The following is a 20776-nucleotide window of genomic DNA, read 5'->3' as shown; positions in this document are numbered from 1 at the left end:
CTGCTGGTTCCAGCGCCTCTTTCTCACTCAGACTTTGCAGGGGAGAGTCGACAGCCGCCGCTGCTCTGCCCAACCCCACACACGCTTCCTTCGCTGCCATCCGATCCGAAGGTGGTGGCCTGCTCTGCCTGTGAACACGGGAGACAGCGGTCTGTGGAGGAATGAAGTCTTCCCAGCTCCCACGGACCTTCCCCATTTCCTGCCGAGTAGCGTCGGCCCATCGCCTGCAATGATCCACAAAGGTAAACCGTGCGCCTGGCCACCGTGAGATACCTGCACATCCGCTCTGCCAAGAACAGGTATCAGTTCCGTGGTGTAGGTGTGCAGCTTTGCCGTGACTGGGACCAGCTTGGGTCGTGCAGCTGGGTTGATCCACAGTTTATCAAAAGTTTCCTGACTCATCAGCGACTGACCCGATCCCGTGTCCACTTCCATACTCACTGGGACTCCGTTAATCTTGACTTCCATAGTCACTGGGGCCGAATCGTCAGTACACGTATACAGTCCAAACACATCATCATCTTCTACCTGGGGCTGGGATGCCCGTCGAGCCAATCCTCAATGCTCCTTGCTGGATAGCAGATCATCTACCATCTCCTCAGCCACACGGTGAGTCGTGTCTCTTTTGCACATACGCTGAAGGTGGCCTTTCGTATTGCACGTATACTCCGCAAACCTGCACCGGTGAGACCCATGGCTTCCTCCACAGCGCCAGCATGGTGCTTCTCGATTAGCCCCCCTCGACGGACTCTGAGTTCCAGGACCCGGAGGTCCGTGCTCTCTGCCCTGGGCAGAGCCACGTTCTGCAGTTTTGTCCGTGACAGGCGCTATCCTGTGAATAGTACCTGCCGGGTTCGAGACTGTGTGGATCATCTGCTTGGTGCTGCAAGTCGAGGTCATAAATGCCCGGCTGATGTTGATGGCTTGCTGCAGGCTGACTGTAGGTTCAGTAGATAGCGGCTTGTGAAGGAGACCCTCATGTCCAATCCCCATAACAAAGATGTCTCGCAACGCCTCGTCAAGGCGTGTGCCAAAATCGCACGGCGCCGCAAGTCTCCTGATGTCCGCAGCATATTTTGTGATATCCTGGCCCTCAGGTCTGCAGTGGTGGTAGAATTTGTGCCTGGCCGTGAGGATGCTCTCCTTCGGTTTCAGTTGGTTACGAATGAGTTCAATCAGCTCCTCATATGACTTGTCCTTGGCGCTCGCGGTTGCCAGCAAATCCCTGACGAGACGGTAAACCTCCTCGCCACAACTGGACAGCAATATCGCCTTATGCTTCTCTATCAGTGCGTTCGTGTCCTGTCAGGTTGTTTGCTGTAAAATAGTTCTCGAGCCTTTCCGTAAAGGCATCCCAGTCATTACCCTCTGTGAAATCCTTTAGCGTGCCCAAAGTAGCCATGGTTGCGTGAAGAGCTTGTCCGTGTCCTTGTCGCCAATTTGTAATTTATGTAGCACTCAAATCACTGACTCCACACAGTCTAGTGTTGTAGTAACTGCTGTGACCTTGGTCCTTTATTGTGTAACTCCAGAGTGCCCTTCAAGTGTGGTGGTCAGCCTTTTATACTATGTCTTGCAGGTACTTTCGGGTCTCCCACCACAGTGCCCCTTGTGGCGCACCATTGTAACTATACATTTAATGTACATGGACAATACATAACATTTCCCTCATCCCCTCCCTTTCATCTCGCCTTCACCTTCTCTAAACCCCTTTGCATTGTCTCTCTGCCCCTCAATCTCCTCTACTCCTCCCATCACTCAAGAATGGATGCACTAGGAGGTCCAGCAATGTTAACCCCCCCCCATGCCCCTGTGGACTAGGTAAAGGCTAGCGAAAACTATGTACTATCATCTGATCAGCATGTGTGGGAGGGTATAGATACATCCATATATTATATATATGTGAAACTATTGCTCATTATTTTGGGCTCCAGAAGCTTGAAATGTTGGTTTATACAGGGGATCTGGGCCCTGTATGAACAAGCAACTGTGTACCTCCTTAACCAATCAGATTGAAGAATCGTTATTGAGCAGTGCAGAGTCTGAACCTGGTAGTCAGTTAAGATATTGAATTCAATACCAAATCATGTACAGAAAACAAAATAAGGGGAAAGGAAAGAAAGATGGGATTAAGAGAGATGAAGGAGACAGAAAGAAAATGTTTTTTTTAAATCTCCAACAATAATTCAAATCTGAAGGTATGAGACTCCACACTTGTAAAAGTTAATTTTCAGTGCCAAAGAGGTTGTTTGGCAGTAATTAAAGCATATCACATCATTAAAAATGTACTTACACTGGAATGGACAAGCTCTAACTTTGTCTGGCATGTTTAGTGGGTCTATATCACATATGTACCCAACCTCACGCCGTTTCATGTATTTCAATGTTGAGTCCCTTGGCAAGATACCGGTATAGTGCGGCTTCTGGAGGAGCAGGGTAACTCAAAACAGTAACTTCCTGATTTCTGCATTTAACTGCGTGTGTGTAGTTACAAGAAGTTGCTATCAGATTTGCACTTTAATAACGATGACCAATGTTCCCTTTAAGTTGCGCAGCCGCGCAGCGCTCCAGGAAACCCGCGCAGCTGGCTTGCGCAGTATTTTGAATGACCCATGTGGCCTCGCACCAAGAAAAATTACAGTGAACATTGACGGTGAGTGGCGTTAGCTTCTCCCTTAGTTAGAAACATAGAAACATAGAAACATAGAAAATAGGTGCAGGAGTAGGCCATTCGGCCCTTCTAGCCTGCACCGCCATTCAATGAGTTCATGGCTGAACATTCAACTTCAGTACCCCATTCCTGCTTTCTCGCCATACCCCTTGATCCCCCTAGCAGTAAGGACCTCATCTAACTCCTTTTTGAATATATTTAGTGAATTGGCCTCAACAACTTTCTGTGGTAGAGAATTCCACAGGTTCACCACTCTCTGGGTGAAGAAGTTCCTCCGCATCTCGGTCCTAAATGGCTTACCCCTTATCCTTAGACTGTGACCCCTGGTTCTGGACTTCCCCAACATTGGGAACATTCTTCCTGCATCTAACCTGTCTAACCCTGTCAGAATTTTATATGTTTCTATGAGGTCCCCTCTCATTCTTCTGAACTCCAGTGAATACAAGCCCAGTTGATCCAGTCTTTCTTGATAGGTCAGTCCCGCCATCCCGGGAATCAGTCTGGTGAACCTTCGCTGCACTCCCTCAATAGCAAGAATGTCCTTCCTCAGGTTAGGAGACCAAAACTGTACACAATACTCCAGGTGTGGCCTCACCAATGCCCTGTACAACTGTAGCAACACCTCCCTGCCCCTGTACTCAAATCCCCTTGCTATGAAGGCCAACATGCCATTTGCTTTCTTAACCGCCTGCTGCACCTGCATGCCAACCTTCAATGACTGATGTACCATGACACCCAGGTCTCTTTGCACCTCCCCTTTTCCTAATCTGTCACCATTCAGATAATAGTCTGTCTCTCTGTTTTTACCACCAAAGTGGATAACCTCACATTTATCCACATTATACTTCATCTGCCATGCATTTGCCCACTCACCTAACCTATCCAAGTCGCTCTGCAGCCTCACAGCATCCTCCTCGCAGCTCACACTGCCACCCAACTTAGTGTCATCCGCAAATTTGGAGATACTACATTTAATCCCCTCATCTAAATCATTAATGTACAGTGTAAACAGCTGGGGCCCCAGCACAGAACCTTGCGGTACCCCACTAGTCACTGCCTGCCATTCTGAAAAGTACCCATTTACTCCTACTCTTTGCTTCCTGTCTGACAACCAGTTCTCAATCCATGTCAGTACACTACCCCCAATCCCATGTGCTCTAACTTTGCACATCAATCTCTTGTGTGGGACCTTGTCGAACGCCTTCTGAAAGTTCAAATATACCACATCAACTGGTTCTCCCTTATCCACTCTACTGGAAACATCCTCAAAAAATTCCAGAAGATTTGTCAAGCATGATTTCCCTTTCACAAATCCATGCTGACTTGGACCTATCATGTCACCTCTTTCCAAATGCACTGCTATGACATCCTTAATAATTGATTCCATCATTTTACCCACTACCGATGTCAGGCTGACCGGTCTATAATTCCCTGTTTTCTCTCTCCCTCCTTCTACAGCAAAATCCGGCCCAATATAAAGTCAAAGTATTATAAAAATAAGGCCAAATTTTTTTTACTTTAAATGACTAAATTACACCTGCTGCTGCTGTAGTCCAATTATCTCCGCCCTCTAGTCCAACTTCACCTGAAGACTACACTTGGTCTTGATTCCCTGTGTGTAACACCATGGGCGATTGGCTTGTTTATCTATAAATTCACTCCCAGTATTTAACATGTATGCTACTAGCACATTTGAAAAGAAATAGAGTTTCAAACCATAACTTGGTATTTTGGTGTGCATGTTCACATATGAATAGATATCAGGCAAGATTCACATAAACACAAAAGCAAAATAATGCGGATGCTGGAATCTGAAATAAAAACAGAAAATGCTGGAAATACTCAGCAGGTCAGATAGCATCTGTGGAGAGAGAAAGAGAGTTAACGTTTCAGTTTGATGACCCTTCGTCAGAACTGGCCGTGGATGTAGGTGGGAAGAGACTGGACAAGGGGAGAAAAAAATAAAGAGAGTCGTAATAGGGAGAAATCAGGTCCGTGGGACAAGAACAGGCTGAAACGATGGGTCTACCAACACAGTGCTTTTTGTAGATCTTGGGAAGAAGGTAAAAGTGGGCTGTGTGGGGTTGGGGAACTATGAGGTTGGTGGCTGTGGAGAGATGATCTCCAGAAGAGATGAGGTCAGTGACGGTCTGGGAAATGATGGCTTAATGTTCGGTAGTGGTGTCATGGTCCAGGGGGAGGTAGGAGGGGGTGTTAGAGAGTTGGCATTCAGCCTTCGCAAGATAGAAGTCGGTTCACCAAACAACAGTACCATCCTTGTCAGCAGGTTTAATGACAATCTGAGTGCTGCAAGTTTGGGGGGGTAGGTTGGAGTGAGGGGAGCAGGTTGGAGTGAGGGGAGCAGAGAAATTGAGACTGGCAATTTGCAATGAAAAGATCTAGAGAGGGTAAGAGGCCAGAGGGAGGCATCCAGGTAGAGTGAGAATTCTGAAAACGGGAGAAAGGGTCAGCTGTGCAGGGGGGGTGCGGGAGACTCGTGGCCAAAGAAGTAGGCACGGAGGCGAAGGCGATGGAAAAAGAGCTCAGCGTTGTGCCGAGCTCGAAATTCATTGAGGAGATGAAGCTTAGGCCTTTGCTGAGGACTAATCGTTCAGGGTCAGAGAAGAGAAGGTCAGAGGGGATAGTGAAAACACAGCAGGGTTGAGATTGGAAGAAGAGATGGGATCAGAGGAAAGTGAAGGGGGAAGAAGGTTTCAGAGGGGCGTTGGTGTCCTAGAATTGTTAAAGATTACGATTCTTGACATTGAAAGGAAGAAAAAAAGTTTTCTGTTAAAGCACCGGATGAGGCGAAGGATAAAATGAAATTGCAGACCAATACAGCCTAGAGATTGTGAGTCAGTGCTGTTGAAGAGAGAGGTCGAGAGCATGCATGTGACGGCACATGGCTTTGAGTGTGCATCTCAGGATGCGGTGAGAGTTTCAAATCGTAGCTTGGTATTTTGGTGTGCATGTTCACATATGCATAGATATCAGGCAAGATTACATTCACACAAACACAAAAGCAAAATAATGCGGATGCTGGAATGTGAAATAAAAACAGAAAATGCTGGAAATACTCAGCAGTCAGGCAGCATCTGTGGAGAGAGAAACAGAGTTAACGTTTCAGGTCGAAGACCTTCATCAGAACTGGTTACATTCACAGTTCCTTAACTGGATTATGATTTCTTCAGAATTAATGAATGTTTTCCATTAAAAATGCAAATCAACCTTAAAAGAAGCAATTTTTAATCTTAAGGCACAGAAGGAAGCCTTACTACGTCAAGAAAGGTAGCTGGGCAAAAACAATACCTTCCAAGATGTGGGACTGATAGTGTCAGCTGTGGATAAGTGGGTAACACACTCACCAGAAGATTGTGGGGTTCAAGTCCCACTCCAGGGACTTGAGCACAAAAATCTAGGCTGACACTCCAGTACAGAGAGTGCCATCTTTCAGATGAGGCCCCGTTTGCTCTCTCAGGTGGACGTAAAAGATCCCATAGCACTATTTTGAAGAAGAGCAGGGGAGTTATCCCTGGAGTCCTGGCCAATATTTATCCCTCAAACAACATAACAAAAACATTATCACATTGCAGTTTGTGGGTTTGCTGTGTGCAAATTGGTTGCCACATTTCCTATATTACATCAGTCACTACACTTCAAAAGTACTTAATTGGTTGTAAAGCGCTTTCAGACGTCCAGTGGTCATGATAAGGCGCTGTATAAATGCAAGTCTCTCTTTCTTCTTTCTAATCACAGTTCCAGATTAGGCTCTAAATCTAGATTTTCCAATTGGTGTTATTTCAATGGTGCCATTAACCCATTTATTTTAAACAAATAATGCCAGTCAGAAAATTTAGGCTTAGAGTAACAATTTTTTTTCAGAATTCATCTCTATTTCTATAGTATGATTCAACATTATAATGTATACACAGATGCACACATACACATTTTCCTGCTGGCCCACTCACCTGGTAATGTGCCTGTGCTTGCTGTGTTGAATTCAGGGAGACATTGCAGAGTTTACAAAGTAGTGGCCTACAGAGATCTGCTAAAATGGGATCTTGGTCTACTTCAAAGGATGATGCTTTTTCTTGTGGCAATAGAACAAGCTCTGACTGAGATGGTTTAAACATTTGTGCTGGTAACAACTGTGAGGATGGTGGCATCATTGCAGGTGAGGTAGACTGAAGGTTCTGATGTTGCTTTGAGAGCAGAGGCTGGATAGCAGGAGGCTTCAGTGTCTGGGATAAAGTTGTATGCTGGTATGGCTGTTGGCACATTGGAGATCCAGAAGTAGACTTTATCTTTGTTTCTGGGGCTAAACAAAAGAGTAAAGTTAAATATAATATATATTGGGGCTGAATGTGCGGTCGGAGACTTCCTGCGGGCTGATGCCTTGACCAGCAAAAAGTCTATATACTTACCTTCTGCCACAGGATTCATGGCGACTTGCACTCTTGGGCCTCTACGCATAGGTCTGCGCAGAAGCCCACGTATCCCAGGGACACATGCGGTTCGCAAGCTCCCCTGGGATCATGTGGGCTGGCCCAACCAAAGAAGGGAATCGCCATTCATGCTTATGGGGATTCCGTATGCACGGTGCCAGCACGCAGCAAATAGAGCTTTATAGAATTCAGTAGCAGATCCACTGAGCCTGGAGCTTTACCAAACTGTGGGCCCACGACTGCTTTTTTAGACCTGGGCTATACACTTACAAGGCTCAGGTCATAGCACCAGTCTCAGACTGTCATAACTGTCTGCTCAGAGTGTCTTAGGCCTGCAGGAACCCTGTTGAGGCCTGGGGATAGAACACACCTCCCATTATCACTGTGCCCCCCCCCCCCCCCCCCATGCAGAACACAAAACTGCCATGGTAAAAGTCACAAATAACATTCTGTAAATTGTGGGGAAACAAGGGTCCAACTTAAAGAAATTAGTATCAGTAAAGGAATTTTACTGGAGAAACTGATGGGACTAAAGTCAACAAATCCCCTGGGCCTACATTCTAGGGTTTTAAAAGAGGTAGCTGCAGAGATATTGGATGCATTGGTTTTGACCTTCCAGAATTCCTTAGATTCTAGAATGGTCCCTGTGGAGTGGAAGGCAGCAAATATAATACTGCTTTTCAAGAGAGAGAGAGAGAGAGAGAGAGAGAGAGATAGGCTAGCTAGCCTGATATCAGTCGTAGGGAAAATGCTAGAATCTCTTATTAGAGACGTGGTTACAGGGCACTTAGAAAATCATAATATTATTGGGCAGAGTCAACAAAGATTTATGAAAGGGAAATCATGTTTTACAAATCTATTGTTGTAACCAGCAAGGGGGAACCAGTGGATGTAATGCATTTGGATTTTCAAAAAGCATACAATAAGGTGCCACGCAAGATGTTATTAACAAAATTAGGGCTCATGGGATTGGGGGTAATATATTAGCATGGATTAAGGATTTGTTAAGGAACAGAAATCAATGACTTAGATGAGGGGACCAAGTGTAACGTATCCAAGTTTGCTGACAATACAAAATTAGGTGGAAAAGTAAACTGTGAGGAGGACACAAAGGGGCTGCAAAGGAATATAGACAGGTTGACTGAATGGGCAAGAACATAGCAGATGGAATATAATGTGGAGAAGTGTGAAGTTATCCACTTTGGTAGGAAAAATAGAAAAGCACAATATATATTTTTTTTAAATGGTGAGAGACTGGGAAATGTTGGTATTCAGAGGTACCTGGGTGTTCTTGTACATGAATCACAGAAAGTTAACATGCAGGTACAGCAAGCAATTAGGAAAGCAGATAGTATGTTAGCCTTTATTACAAAAGGATTTCAGGACAAGAGTAAAGAAGCCATACTGCAATTATATAGGGCTTTGGTGAGACCACACCTGGACTACTGTGCACAGTTTTGGTCACCTTATCCAAGAAAGGATATACTTGTCTTAGAGGGAGCACAATGAAGGTTCACTAGACTGATTCTTGGATAAGGGGATTGTCCTATAAGGAGAGATTGAGTAGACTAGTTTAGAAGAATAAGAGGTGATCTCATTGAAACTGATAAAATTCTTAAAGGGCTTGACAGGGTAGATGCTGGGAGGATGTTTCCCCTGGCTGGGGTATCTAGAACTAGAGATCACAGTCTTAGAATAAGGGGTCGGTCATTAAGGACTGAGATGAGGAGAAATTTCTTCACTCAAAGGGTTGTGAATCCTTGGAATTGTCTACCCCAGAGTGCTGTTGATGCTCAATCTTTGAGTATATTCAAAACAGAGATCGATAGATCGTTGGATACTATGGGAATCAAGGGACGTGGGGATAATGCAGGAAGGTGGAGTTGAGATAGAAGATCAGCTGTGATCTTACCGAATGGTGGAGGAGGCTCGAGGGGCCGGATTGCCTACTCCTGCTCCTATTTTGTATGTTCTTAAGAAATGTGGAAATTTTTGTGATTCAGACATAGTCTCCGGGGGGGTCGATAATGGGGCACTAAGCATTTGCCGACCGGGCGCGGCGGGAAGATCAACTCCTGCTATATTTGGTGGGACGTTTGCAGCAGCGGTATGGCGTTGCGCCCTGAGCTCCTTCGCCAGGAAATCGTGATGTCATCGTCGTGTGCATCGCTCCAGTAGCATCCCACACCCATATTTCGGTTCCGCCCCCTGCAGCATCGCCGGGCGGAAACACCGGCAGTTGCAGGTTGTGTTCATTGAGAGGCTGAACGCTTCGAGGACGATGCTTAAAGGCAAGGTGGCTGAAGTAAGTAAAAAAAATTCTCAAATGCTCTCTTTGAATTTGTTTCGCTGCTTTTGTCCCGCAACCGATCAGCCCGGCTCTCTGCTGCAATGCATTGGGCTGATCGGGCCGGATCATGGCTGCGTCAGGGAGCAGGCAAGTTCTGCTTTTGCAGAGCCTGCAGCGATGGCCCTTCCCTTTAAGGGAGGGGAGGAGCCTTTCAATGTGGCAGCGCTGCATGACCCATTGTGCAGCGCTACACACCTACTGCCCCACCTGCTGCCTCTAGCGCTCCAGAAAGGAAGTGGAGCACTTGATTTAGCACTCCACTTCCTCCCTGGAGCGCAAAAAAAACATTTTTTAAAAAGTTAAAAAACATTAGTGCCTGCCTCTAATTTTTTCAACTTTTAAAAGTTAGCGCCCCAAATGAGGCACTCCCAAATTTCTCCCACACTGTTCTTTCTTCAGTATGTCAAGATTTGTTTCCTTCTTATTGGGTAATTCAGTCTACTAACATTTAGGGATATTATTTTAATGTTGGCCAAATTAGGATTTGATTCCATAATTGTCCAGGGCGTGTCATTCTCTTCTATTTTGCAGGCTAGGCTTCCTCATGACTTGCTAGATTGCCTCTGCATCTGCAAGGACGTGTTGAGCATTCCTAAATTATCATGTGCATGGTTGATTTCCCTCACCTCCCTCAATAGCTGCAGCTCTCTGTGACAAAGGGGTACAGGTTAGGTGAAAAATCACTTAGAAAGACAACCAGTGCATTGTAGCTGAAGGTCAACTAGCTCCCCCTCCTTCCCACCTGGCTCAGCATGCGAGCTAAATACACAAGCTTCATGAAGTGGCTGATGAAGTGCAAGGTTCCCCAGCCACCTATTTATATTTGTTGCAATTTTTCATTACCATTCACTAGCTTGTTGATAGGTTTTTACCTGCTCTCAGGGCACTGTGTATGAAACAATCAAAGATTTGTAACACTTGGAAGACAGATGTCACAGTTCCTCAACATCATGGAGAAAGGACCTTGGAGAGACAATCTTTAAGTTTGTAGGCTGAACATGTTGTATTTATTCACTGGAGGATTCTTGGGGGTGGTCCTGTTGTCCTGATAGTGTGTTGAAATCTATGGTTGGGTTCTTCCAAAAGGGATGTTGCAGTGTGACTGGGTAATTAGTGCTACAGTTCACCTTGGTCCTAAAGGAGGGGGTGTTTTTGTTTTAACTGGGTTTCTGTCCATGGAGTTGTTGCCAGCTTGGGATCGGATATGGGGAGTATCCTTTGGGCAGTACAATTCTTATCTCTTTATTTTTCAGGTGGCAATAGCAGCTTCAGAGGGTCAAAGGAGTGTCCTTGGTCAGGATTTTGAACTTGGCAGAATAAAGCATTCATTATTCGATGCCTGAGCTTCAGAGGGCTGTTTTATGACATTAACAGCCTTGCAAATCCATAGCAGCTTAATCCTATGATATCACCAGAAATAGTGCACAGAGAATGAAAGTATCATTCTGATGCAGGAGAATGTGTTTTTCCAAAGTGTAGGTTGAAATATATTCACAAGGAAATGTGAGGGACAGCACTGCAACTTATCTGAATGTATCTGATTTGAATATTTTCTACTGCAACCTTCAACAATGTTTCATCCTCCAGTATCCAAGCAGAATTTGTCTATTAAAGAAAATAAATGATTCTGAATATTATAGTAAAACCACAATTGCCAAAGTTTGTCATACTGTTACAGCAGCATCTGTTTGGAAATGCTAGGGGAACGAGAAATAGTATTATTTGACATCCCATAAATAAAATCAGATGTGGCAAAACACCAACTGTTTCACTAATGTCCTCCAAAGAAGGGAATCTGCCACTCCTACCAGGTCTGACCTACAAGTGACTCCAGTCTCACAATATGTGGTTGACTATTAATGCCTTCTAAAATGCCCCACAACCTTCTCACAGCAAATAGGCATGGGCAATAAAAGGCACATCAACATTTTTATAATAGAAAAGCCTATCTGCTTATCATACTGTAATTGTAGTCACACTGTCATTAGGTGCGATGTGGCGAGAGTTTACCAGGTCAGCCCACCATTTTTCCCTCTATCTGATAAGTTTTAATTTAATTAAGTAATTTCTGGTTTTTTTAATTAAAAAATCATTTAGTTATTGTTTCTGCTTTTGTCATTGCTGGCAGTTTTATTTAATTCAGTAATTGTTGTTTGTTTTTATTTAATACAGTCATTGTTGTTTTTTGTTTAATTAATTCCTCTGCTTCCAATGGGAAACGTGGCTAACTCCACATCTAACTAACTGCCGACAGTCCCAACCATCACGGTAATGATTTATTTAATTACTGATTTGACATTTTTATTTATTTCATTCCTGGCCCCAATGTGGTTCTGATACTGCAGACGGGCTCGGCACTGTACTTATTTATTTAATTATGTGATTCTGATAAGTAAGCAAAATTAATTCCTGACTTCCTATATTTCATTCACTTATTTTGGTATTAATTGTTTATTTAATTCACTCCAATATTATTTGTTTACTTCATTAACTCCGAGGATACCTGTTGTTCTATCGAGCTCTTGTATTATTTAATTAACTCAGTTGCTCCAAAACAATCCAATTCACTTCAACACAGGCATCGGAGATCCCATTTATATTAAAAGTATTTTGAATGGCACCCACTTCCTAGAAGTGTCACATTCTCGCAATATCCTATGACGCTGTGAGCAGTGCCAAGGAACATTAGCTAAGTACATATGCAGATAGAGATCTCATAAAATTTTAGAAAGAAACATTGCGTGAGTAAGGTGACAAAATCATTTAATCTATCCCAGTATTTCCAGAGTTTTTTTTAAAAAGGAAAAGGTAACATATTACAAAACCAATAGAAACGGGTAAATATATTGTATTTTCCCATCCCCAATTATTGGAAGCAGCCTCCCTTACCATTAGAATGTTCCCATTGGAAATAAGCGAGACGTTAGGTCTGCAACTCAGAATCAACGTACAGGTAACTAACTCTGGGATCAATGGGGTACTAAAACAAAAATAAATCGCATTGTTCTAGCATCAGTGCTTTTAATGTCAACGTCCCTATACAGTAAAAATCCACTGCAAATAACCTTCCCAAGTACCATCATCAAAGTTAACGGGAGAGCTTTGAACATCCTACAGTACTAACTATTCTACAAAAATATGCGCTAGATTTTTCTAAGGAGCCCTCAGATATTTCCATTTACCTTACCTGCTGCAAATCTTTGTGCACACATAGTTCTGCCACTGTTAGCTGGTAGCCGCGGCTTGTAATTTCTGCAGTTATTTTGGTGATCGCCTCCACTGTCTCAGACTCATCGCCATTTTCCCCTGCCTTTTCCCCTATACCGTCCCCTCGGAGAAACTGTTTACAGCTTCCAACAGACCATCAGCAGCGCAGATTGGAGGGAAAGGGCTGAAACCCCATTCTCCGCACAGCACACTTCAACACGCTGGCTTACTGCGAACGAATGGGGGTAGGCGGTGTAGAAAGCGAATAATTAAAGAACAAGGCGTTCAGGTAGACGGGATTGTGGCGGATACGGATTTATATTTCACCGTCATTGCCTTGCCACTTACCCCCGGCACTGTGTTGGTAATGCTGGGCCGGCCGAAGCATGATGGGAAGTCCCTGACAGAGTGTCCGCGCAGTCAGGGTTCCAGATTCTCCTCGTTTCAAAGTGTTTGTCTGGGCTCGAGGCGCGAGCGCGCGCCGGAGTTTGGACTAACGGCATCGCGGATGAACGTCAGGCGCTGCCATCTCCCGCATCGCGGGTGAACGCCGGGCTCCAACGGTTGCTATGGTGAAGCAGTGCCTGCAGGGCAGCCCTGGTGACCGACGTGATCCATTGGAGCCTGAGGCTGGGACGAGGAAGTGCGGCCTGGGGTCTGTGAGTGAATGAGGGCGAGTTCAACTTAGGTGCGTGCAAAAAGCGTCGACCGCGGGGACGTGGTTTCTGTGGCTTTGGATCTACAGAATCCAAGCAGCAGAAGGCGGCGAGGCGCCGGCACACCTGAGCCAATGTTGGCAGTGCTCGATTTTGCGTTTCTTCCGCAGTATCCTCGAGCGAAGGGATAGAGAGGAGAAAAGATGGTTATTATTTTGTTTAACGTTATTATTTAGCTTCTAACCCATAACTACACTCGTTCACACACAGTCTTACAAAGTGCATCAGTTTCCCCAGTAAGGCAGTTTGGGGAATTTAAGTGACTGCACCAATGTCAGATTATAGCAGCAGTAGTGCGAGTGTCATTTATATGCGTACAACACCCTTTTGAATATAAAGCAAAGCATATTGTCAAACACAAGTGTAAGGACTTGTTTTTGATAAGTCAAATCTCACTTTCATTTCCCCAGTGTTGTCCGTTCAGTGGCCCGTAATTTGCGGTCAGCTGCGAAGCAAAGGAGTCACTGCTGGCCCCAAAGATGTGGCGAGAAGTTTGCTTTTTTCCACGTTCAATTGATTTCAGTGCAATGCTGCCGTGTCAACAAGCTGTCTAAGCAGCCAATCACATTGCAGAATTCTCACAGACAGTAAACCAAGAAGTGAGAAGCTGCTTTTATACGAACTTTAAAAAAAATGTGGCAGAGAACGAAATAAAGATTGGGCCCCTCACAGAGGTAGAAGCTGAAATATCATGAACAAACTTTTTAAAATTTAGACGTTTTTAAAAATGTTTAATTTTTATCATAATGGAGAAATTTGACACTCCACAAATATAAAAAATAGTTTTTCAGGGCCAGAATGTTTGTTTACCCGTCAATATGCTGTAAAAATTTCAGTTACATTTATTCTAACAAGGCTTAGCATTTAATGGGGTATTTAAGAGATATTTACCGTGGAAAATCACAAGTTTTCATCAGTTTCACTGATTTCCGTCTCTGTGGGGGATGGGGACACAAAGCGTGGTAGAAGTTTGGAACTCTCTTCCGCAAAGAGCAACTGATGCTAGATCCAGTGTTCATTTTAAATCTGAGAATGATAAATTTGTATTAACCAACGGTATTAAGGGATATGGGACAAAGGCATGTATATGGAGTTAGGTTGCAGATCAGCCATGATTTCATTGAATGGCAGAACAGGCTCGAGGGACTTACTTATTGTAGTGTCTCTGCACCTTGTTACAAACTCACACGAGGCATGTATATACCAGACACGGTCACTCTGTGACCTTCACTTTATTCGCAGGACCAAAGAGTGCTGACCCTGGGTGGGACCTCCCCTTTTATATCTGGAAACCCAGGTGAGGAGTGTCTCTCGCAAGCTCACTCCCTGTGGTCAGGGTGTGCATTTCAAGGGTACAGGTACAGTGTGCATGAGTTACAGTTTCATAACTATTGTCATTGCAAGATGGTGAAATGCATGACATCACCTCTCCCCTTGAGTCTTTTTAGTTCCAGAGGTTAAGTCTATCGGGTGGTCGACGCTCTCTCGTGGAGCTCTGCAGTTGTGGCTCTGGTGGCTGAGCTTCAGCGGGCGTCTCTGTTACTTGAGATGATTCCGGCCTGTCCGGGCTGGCCGCAGGGACTGTGCATGCTGAGGGCTGTCTTTGTTGCTCGTACGCTGGCAGTGCTGTGGGTGCTATCTCATCATGCTCTTCTTCCGGTTCCTCCGTGTCTATGCTGAACCTTGTCTTTACTTGGTCCAAGTGTTTGCAGCATATCTGCCCATTGTTTAGTCTGACCACCATGACCCTGTTTCCTTCTTTGCCAATTACGGTGCCCTCAAGCCATTTGGGTCCCAAAGCATGGTTAAGAACAAATACCGGGTCATCTATTTCTATACACCTTCCCCTTGAGCCTCAATCATGGAGCTCGGTTTGGGACTGGCGCTTGCCCTCAACAATGTCTGCCAGGTCTGGGTGAATGAGGGACAGCCACGTCTTGAGCATGCGTTTCATGAGGAGTTCCGCTGGCGGGACTCCCGTGAGCGAGTGCGGCCGGGACCTGTAGGCCAGCAGGAGGCGCGATAGGCGGTACTGAATGGAGGGTCCTTGGATGCGTAGCATGCCCTGCTTTATGACTTGGACCGCCCGTTCCGCCTGACCATTGGAAGCCGGCTTAAACGGTGCTGTCCGGACGTGCTTGATCCCATTGCCCGACATAAACTCCTGGAATTCATGGCTAGTAAAACACGGGCCATTGTCGCTGACCAGGATGTCCGGCAAGCCGTGGGTCGCGAAAACCGTACGCAGACTCTCCACTGTGGTGGATGTTGTGCACGAGTTCTATATGATGCACTCGATCCACTTCGAGTATGCATCGACTACGATCAGGAACATTTTCCCCATGAACGGGCCCGCATAGTCTACATGGCCTGGTGGACCAAGGCCACGGGCTGATTGGAGCCTCCCTGGGGGCATTGCCCAGCTGGGCACATGTCGTGCACCTGCGAACCCAGTGTTCCAGGTCTGAGTCAATCCCCAGCCACCATACATGTGACCGGGCAATGGCCTTCATTAACATGATGCCAGGGTGCTCGCTGTGAAGTTCTCTGATGAACACTTCCCTTCCTTTCTGGGGCATGACTACCTGGCTGCCCCATAACAGGCAGTCGGCTTGGATGGAGAGTTCATCCATCCTTCTCTGAAACGGCCTGACTTCCTCGGGGCACGCCCTGTGTGCGGGCGCCCAATTCCCAGTCAGGACACATTTCTTTATCATGGATAGGAGGGGGTCCCTGTTGGTCCAGAGTTTGATCTGTCGGGCTGTGATGGAGAGCCCGCAGTGTCAAAAGCCTCAACGGCCATGACCATCTTGGCGCTCTGCTCCGACGCCCCCTCAGTGGTGGCCAGTGGGAGCCTGCTGAGTGCGTCAGTACAACTTTTGGTGCCTGGCCGGTGCCATATGGTGTAGTCATACGAAGCCAGCGTGAGGGCCCATCGCTGTATGCAAGCTGACGCGTTAGCGTTGACAGCCTTGCTGTTAACGGCTTGTGGTCTGTCTCTAGCTCGAACTGTCTGCCGAAAAGGTACTGGTGCATCTTTTTCACACCGTACACACACACACACACACACATGAGTGCCTCCTTCTCGACCATGCCGTATCCACGCTCTGTCTGGGAGAGCGACCTGGAGGCGTAAGCCACCGGTTGGAGTCGGTCGTCATCGTTACCCTGCTGCAATACACACCCAATCCTTGGATGACGCATCACATGTTAAAACCAGTTTTTTTACAGGGGTCATACAAAGTCAACAGTTTGTTGGAACACAGCAGGTTCCTCGCCTTAATGAAAGCCCGTTCTTGACAATCCCCCCAAAACCATTCACAACCTTTATGGAGGAGCATGTGTAACGGCTCCAACAATACGCTTAAGTTCGGCAGAAAGTTCCCAAAATAGTTCAAAAGTTCCAGGAATGATCGCAACTCCGACATGTTGCCGGGCCTGGACGCCCGGCGAATCGCCTCAGTTTTTGATTCAGTGGGCCGGATCCCGTCTGCGGCAACCCTCCTGCCCAGAAACTCGACCTCTGGGGCCAAAAACACACTCTTGGCCTTTTTCAGCCGCAAGCCTACCCGATCCAATCGGCATAGCACCTCCTCCAGATTGCGGAGGTGTTCCTCGGTGTCTCGACCCATTATAAGGATGTCGTCTTGGAATACGACCATTCCAGGGATGGACTTGAGCAAGCTTTCCATATTTCGCTGAAAGATAGCCGCTGCCAAACAAATGCCAAACGGGCACCTGTTGAAGACAAATAATCCTTTGTGCGTCGTGATGCTAGTCAGAAGTTTGGAATCTTCCACCAGTTCCTGAGTCATGTAGGCCGAAGTGAGGTCCAGCTTCGTGAACAGCTTTCCACCTGCCAACGTGGCAAAGCGGGTATTGGTCTTGCAGCGACACTCAGTTGATGGTGGCTTTGTAGTTGCCACAAATCCTAACCGAGCCATCTGCTTTGAGGACTGGAACGATGGGACTTGCCCAATTGCTGAATTCAATGGCCGAAATAATGCCCTCTCTGAGTAGCCTGTCCAGTTCACTTTCAATTTTCTCACGCATCATGTACGGCACCGCTCTGGCTTTGTGGTGCACTGGTCTGGCATTCGGAGTGATGCATATCACTACTTTAGTGCCCTTGAACGTACCGACACCGGGTTGAAACAGTGACTCGAATTTTTGCAAGACCTGCGAGCATGAACTTTGCTCCACGGATGAAATGGCGTGCACATCCCCCCATTTCCAATTCATCTCAGCTAGACAACTCCTCCCCAAAAGCGCGGAGCCATTTCCCGGAACAATCCAGAGTGGCAGCCGGTTCTGTAATCCATTATGCGTTACCACCAAGTTTGCACTGCCCAGCACTGGGATGATCTCTTTGGTGTACGTACGTAGCTGCGTCTCAATGCGTTCCAGTTTGGGCTTGCTAGCTCTGTGTGGCCATTGTCTCTCAAACTGTTGGGCACTCATGAGACTGGCTAGCTCCCTTATCCAGCTCCATGTGCACCGGGATGCCATTCAGTAAGACTTTCATCATCATGGGTGGCGTTTTGGTGTATGAGCTGTGGACGTCAGCCACATGAACTCTCTGAACTTCCGCATCCATGGTTGTTCCCCAGGCCTCATCCTGCATTGTAGACCCCTCGTCTTGTTCCTCTGTCTCGCAGACTAGCCTCGCTACTGCCTTTTTGCACATCCAGGCCAAGTGTCCACTGACATTACAAACCCTACAGGTGTAAAGCTGGAACCTGCAGCTTTTGGCAGTATGTCTACCCCCATACCGCCAGCATGAGCTGAGATTGCTGTTAACAAAAAGACTATTCCCAGGCATTCCTCGCTGATGGCCCGTTTGGCTGTTTCTAAGCACTCTGGTCCCATCACGGGATGCATTGTTCCTCGTGATGGCGTGAATTGCCGATCCCCTTTCCATTGTCCCTGTTGCGGGCCCACCCTGGAGCTTGTTGCTGCCTGGGCGGTGTCGAATTGCCCTTGCCTGCCTGCGGTTTTGGTTCTGTATCACTTTTACAACATTAACTCCCTGGTTCATCGCAACGTTAAAACCAGGGCTGCGTGCGTAAATTAGCTTGGTCTCCTCTTCCCCTGCCATAAAGGTCTGAGCTATCAACGCTGTCCCTTCTAAAGTCAGGTCCTTGGTCTTTATAAGCTTCCTGAAAATGCCGGCATGATTAATGCCCTCGATGAAAAAGTCCCTTAACATCTCCCCCCTGCAGGCATCGGAGAACTTACAGAGACTGGCCAAACGCCGCAGTTCCGCCACAAAGTCCGAGACGTTTTGACCCTCCCGACGCCGGTGAGAGTAGAACCGGTGCCAGACCATGTGTACGCTACTTGCCGGCTTGAGATGCTCACGGATCAGCTGGCTGAGCTCTTCGAAAGACTTGTCCGCTGGCTTTTGGGGTGTGAGCAGGTCTTTCATCAGCGCATATGTCTGTGGACCACAGCTGGTCAGTAGATGCGTCCTCCGCTTGTCAGCCGCTGTCTCTTCCAGCCAGTCCTTTGTGACAAAGCTCTGCTGGAGTCTTTCCACAAAGTTGTCCCAGTCCTCATCCACACAGTTCCTCTGCCACCGGTGGCCATCCTCGTGGTTCGGTGATTCCCGTTTCTCGTCGCCAGATGTAGTGTCTCTGCACCTTGTTACAAACTCACACGAGGCATGTATATATCAGACACGGTCACTCTGTGACCTTCACTTTATTCACAGGACCAAAGAGTGCTGACCCTGGATGGGACCTCCCCTTTTATACCTGGAAACCCAGGTGAGGAATGTCTCCCGCAAGCTCACCCCCTGTGGTCAGGGTGTGCATTTCAAGGGTACAGGTACAGTGTGCATGAGTTACAGTTACATAACTATTGTCATTGCAAGATGATGAAATACATGACACTTATGTTCCTATGTCCTATATATTCACCTACCTGTTCAGAATGACCAGCACAGTAATTATCATCATCATAGGCAGTCCCTCGGAATCGAGGAAGACTTGCTTCCATTCTTAACATGAGTTCTTAGGTGGCTGTACAGTCCAATACGAGAACCACAGTCTCTGTCACAGGTGGAACAGACAGTGGTTGAAGAGAAGGGTAGGCGGGGAGCCTGGTTTGCCGCACGCTCCTTCCGCTGCCTGCGCTTGATTTCTGCATGCTCTCGGCGACGATACTCGAGGAGCTCAGCGCCCTCCCTGATGCACTTCCTCCACTTAGCGCGATCTTTGGCCAGGGACTCCCAAGTGTCACTGGGGATGTCGCACTTTATCAGGGAGGCTTTGAGGGTGTCCTTGTAACGTTTCCTCTGCCCACCTTTGGCTCGTTTGCTGTGGACGAGTTCCGAGTAGAGCGCTTGCTTTGGGAGTCTTGTGTCTGGCATGCGAACTATGTGGCCTGCCCAGCGGAGCTGATCAAGTGTGGTCAGTGCTTCAATGCTGGGGATGTTGGCCTGGACGAACACGCTAATGTTGATGTGTCTGTCCTCCCAGGGGATTTATAGGATCTTGCGGCAACATCGTTGGTGGTATTTCTCCAGCGACTTGAGGTGTCTACTGTACATGGTCCACGTCGCTGAGCCATACAGGAGGGCGGGTATTACTATGGCCCTGTAGACCATGAGCTTGGTGACAGTTTTGAGGGCCTGGTCTTCAAACACTCTTTTCCTCAGCCAACCGAAGGCTGCACTGGCGCACTGGAGGCGGTGCTGGATCTCGTCATCAATGCCTGTTCTTGTTGATTGGAGGCTCCCGAAATAAGGGAAGTGGTCCACATTGTCCAGGGCTGCGCCGTGGATGTTGATGTCTGGGGGGCAGTGCTGTGCGGCGAGGACAGGCTGGTGGAGGACCTTTGTCTTACTGATGTTTAGCGTAAGGCCATGCTTTCATACGTCTCGGTAAATACGTTGACTGTTCTGGAGTTCAGCCTCTTTGTGTGCATAGACGCAGGCGTCGTCCGCGTACTGTAACATACTGCAGCATGCCACCCGCTACCACCTCAGTGAGACCCCAACACTGCATGAGGTAGAAAAAGCCATAAGACAGCTAAAAAAACAACAAGGCTACAGGAGCGGATGGAATCCCTGCTGAGGCACTGAAGTATGGCGGAGAGGCACAGTAATTATATACTGTCTGAAAGTGCCAAATTTAGAAGAAAGTTGCAGACTTGGAGTCTTTCCTATTCTTCAAATTAAAGCACTTTCCAAATGCTAAACTCTCAACATCCGGCATCTTGTTTCATCATTTCATAGAATCATGTACAGCACAAAAGGAGGCCGTTTGGCCCATAGAGTTTGCACCAGCTCTTTCGAAGAACAATCCAGTTTGTCTCACTCCCCCGCTCTTTCCCCATATCCCTGTAATTTTTTCTCCTTCAAGTATTTATCCAATTTCCTTTT

General features: G+C 46.8%; 1 protein-coding gene across 1 annotated transcript in view; it reads right to left on the bottom strand.

Annotated features, from left to right (window-relative positions):
• zmat3 (zinc finger, matrin-type 3) overlaps positions 1–19346 on the bottom strand; it is a 60155-nt gene extending 40809 nt beyond the window's left edge. The window contains exons 1-3 of the mRNA XM_070884067.1: positions 19315–19346; positions 13786–13919; positions 6640–6989 (exon numbers count right to left, since the gene is read on the bottom strand). Coding sequence (XP_070740168.1) covers positions 6640–6989; positions 13786–13919; positions 19315–19346 — 516 coding nt within the window. The remainder of the gene's footprint in view (positions 1–6639; positions 6990–13785; positions 13920–19314) is intronic.
• Between the last annotated feature and the right edge of the window lie 1430 nt (positions 19347–20776).

The sequence above is a fragment of the Pristiophorus japonicus genome, chromosome 6 (genome assembly GCF_044704955.1).
Source record: "Pristiophorus japonicus isolate sPriJap1 chromosome 6, sPriJap1.hap1, whole genome shotgun sequence".
NCBI classification, from domain to species: domain Eukaryota; kingdom Metazoa; phylum Chordata; class Chondrichthyes; family Pristiophoridae; genus Pristiophorus; species Pristiophorus japonicus.
This window is presented reverse-complemented; position numbering and strand designations above follow the sequence as displayed.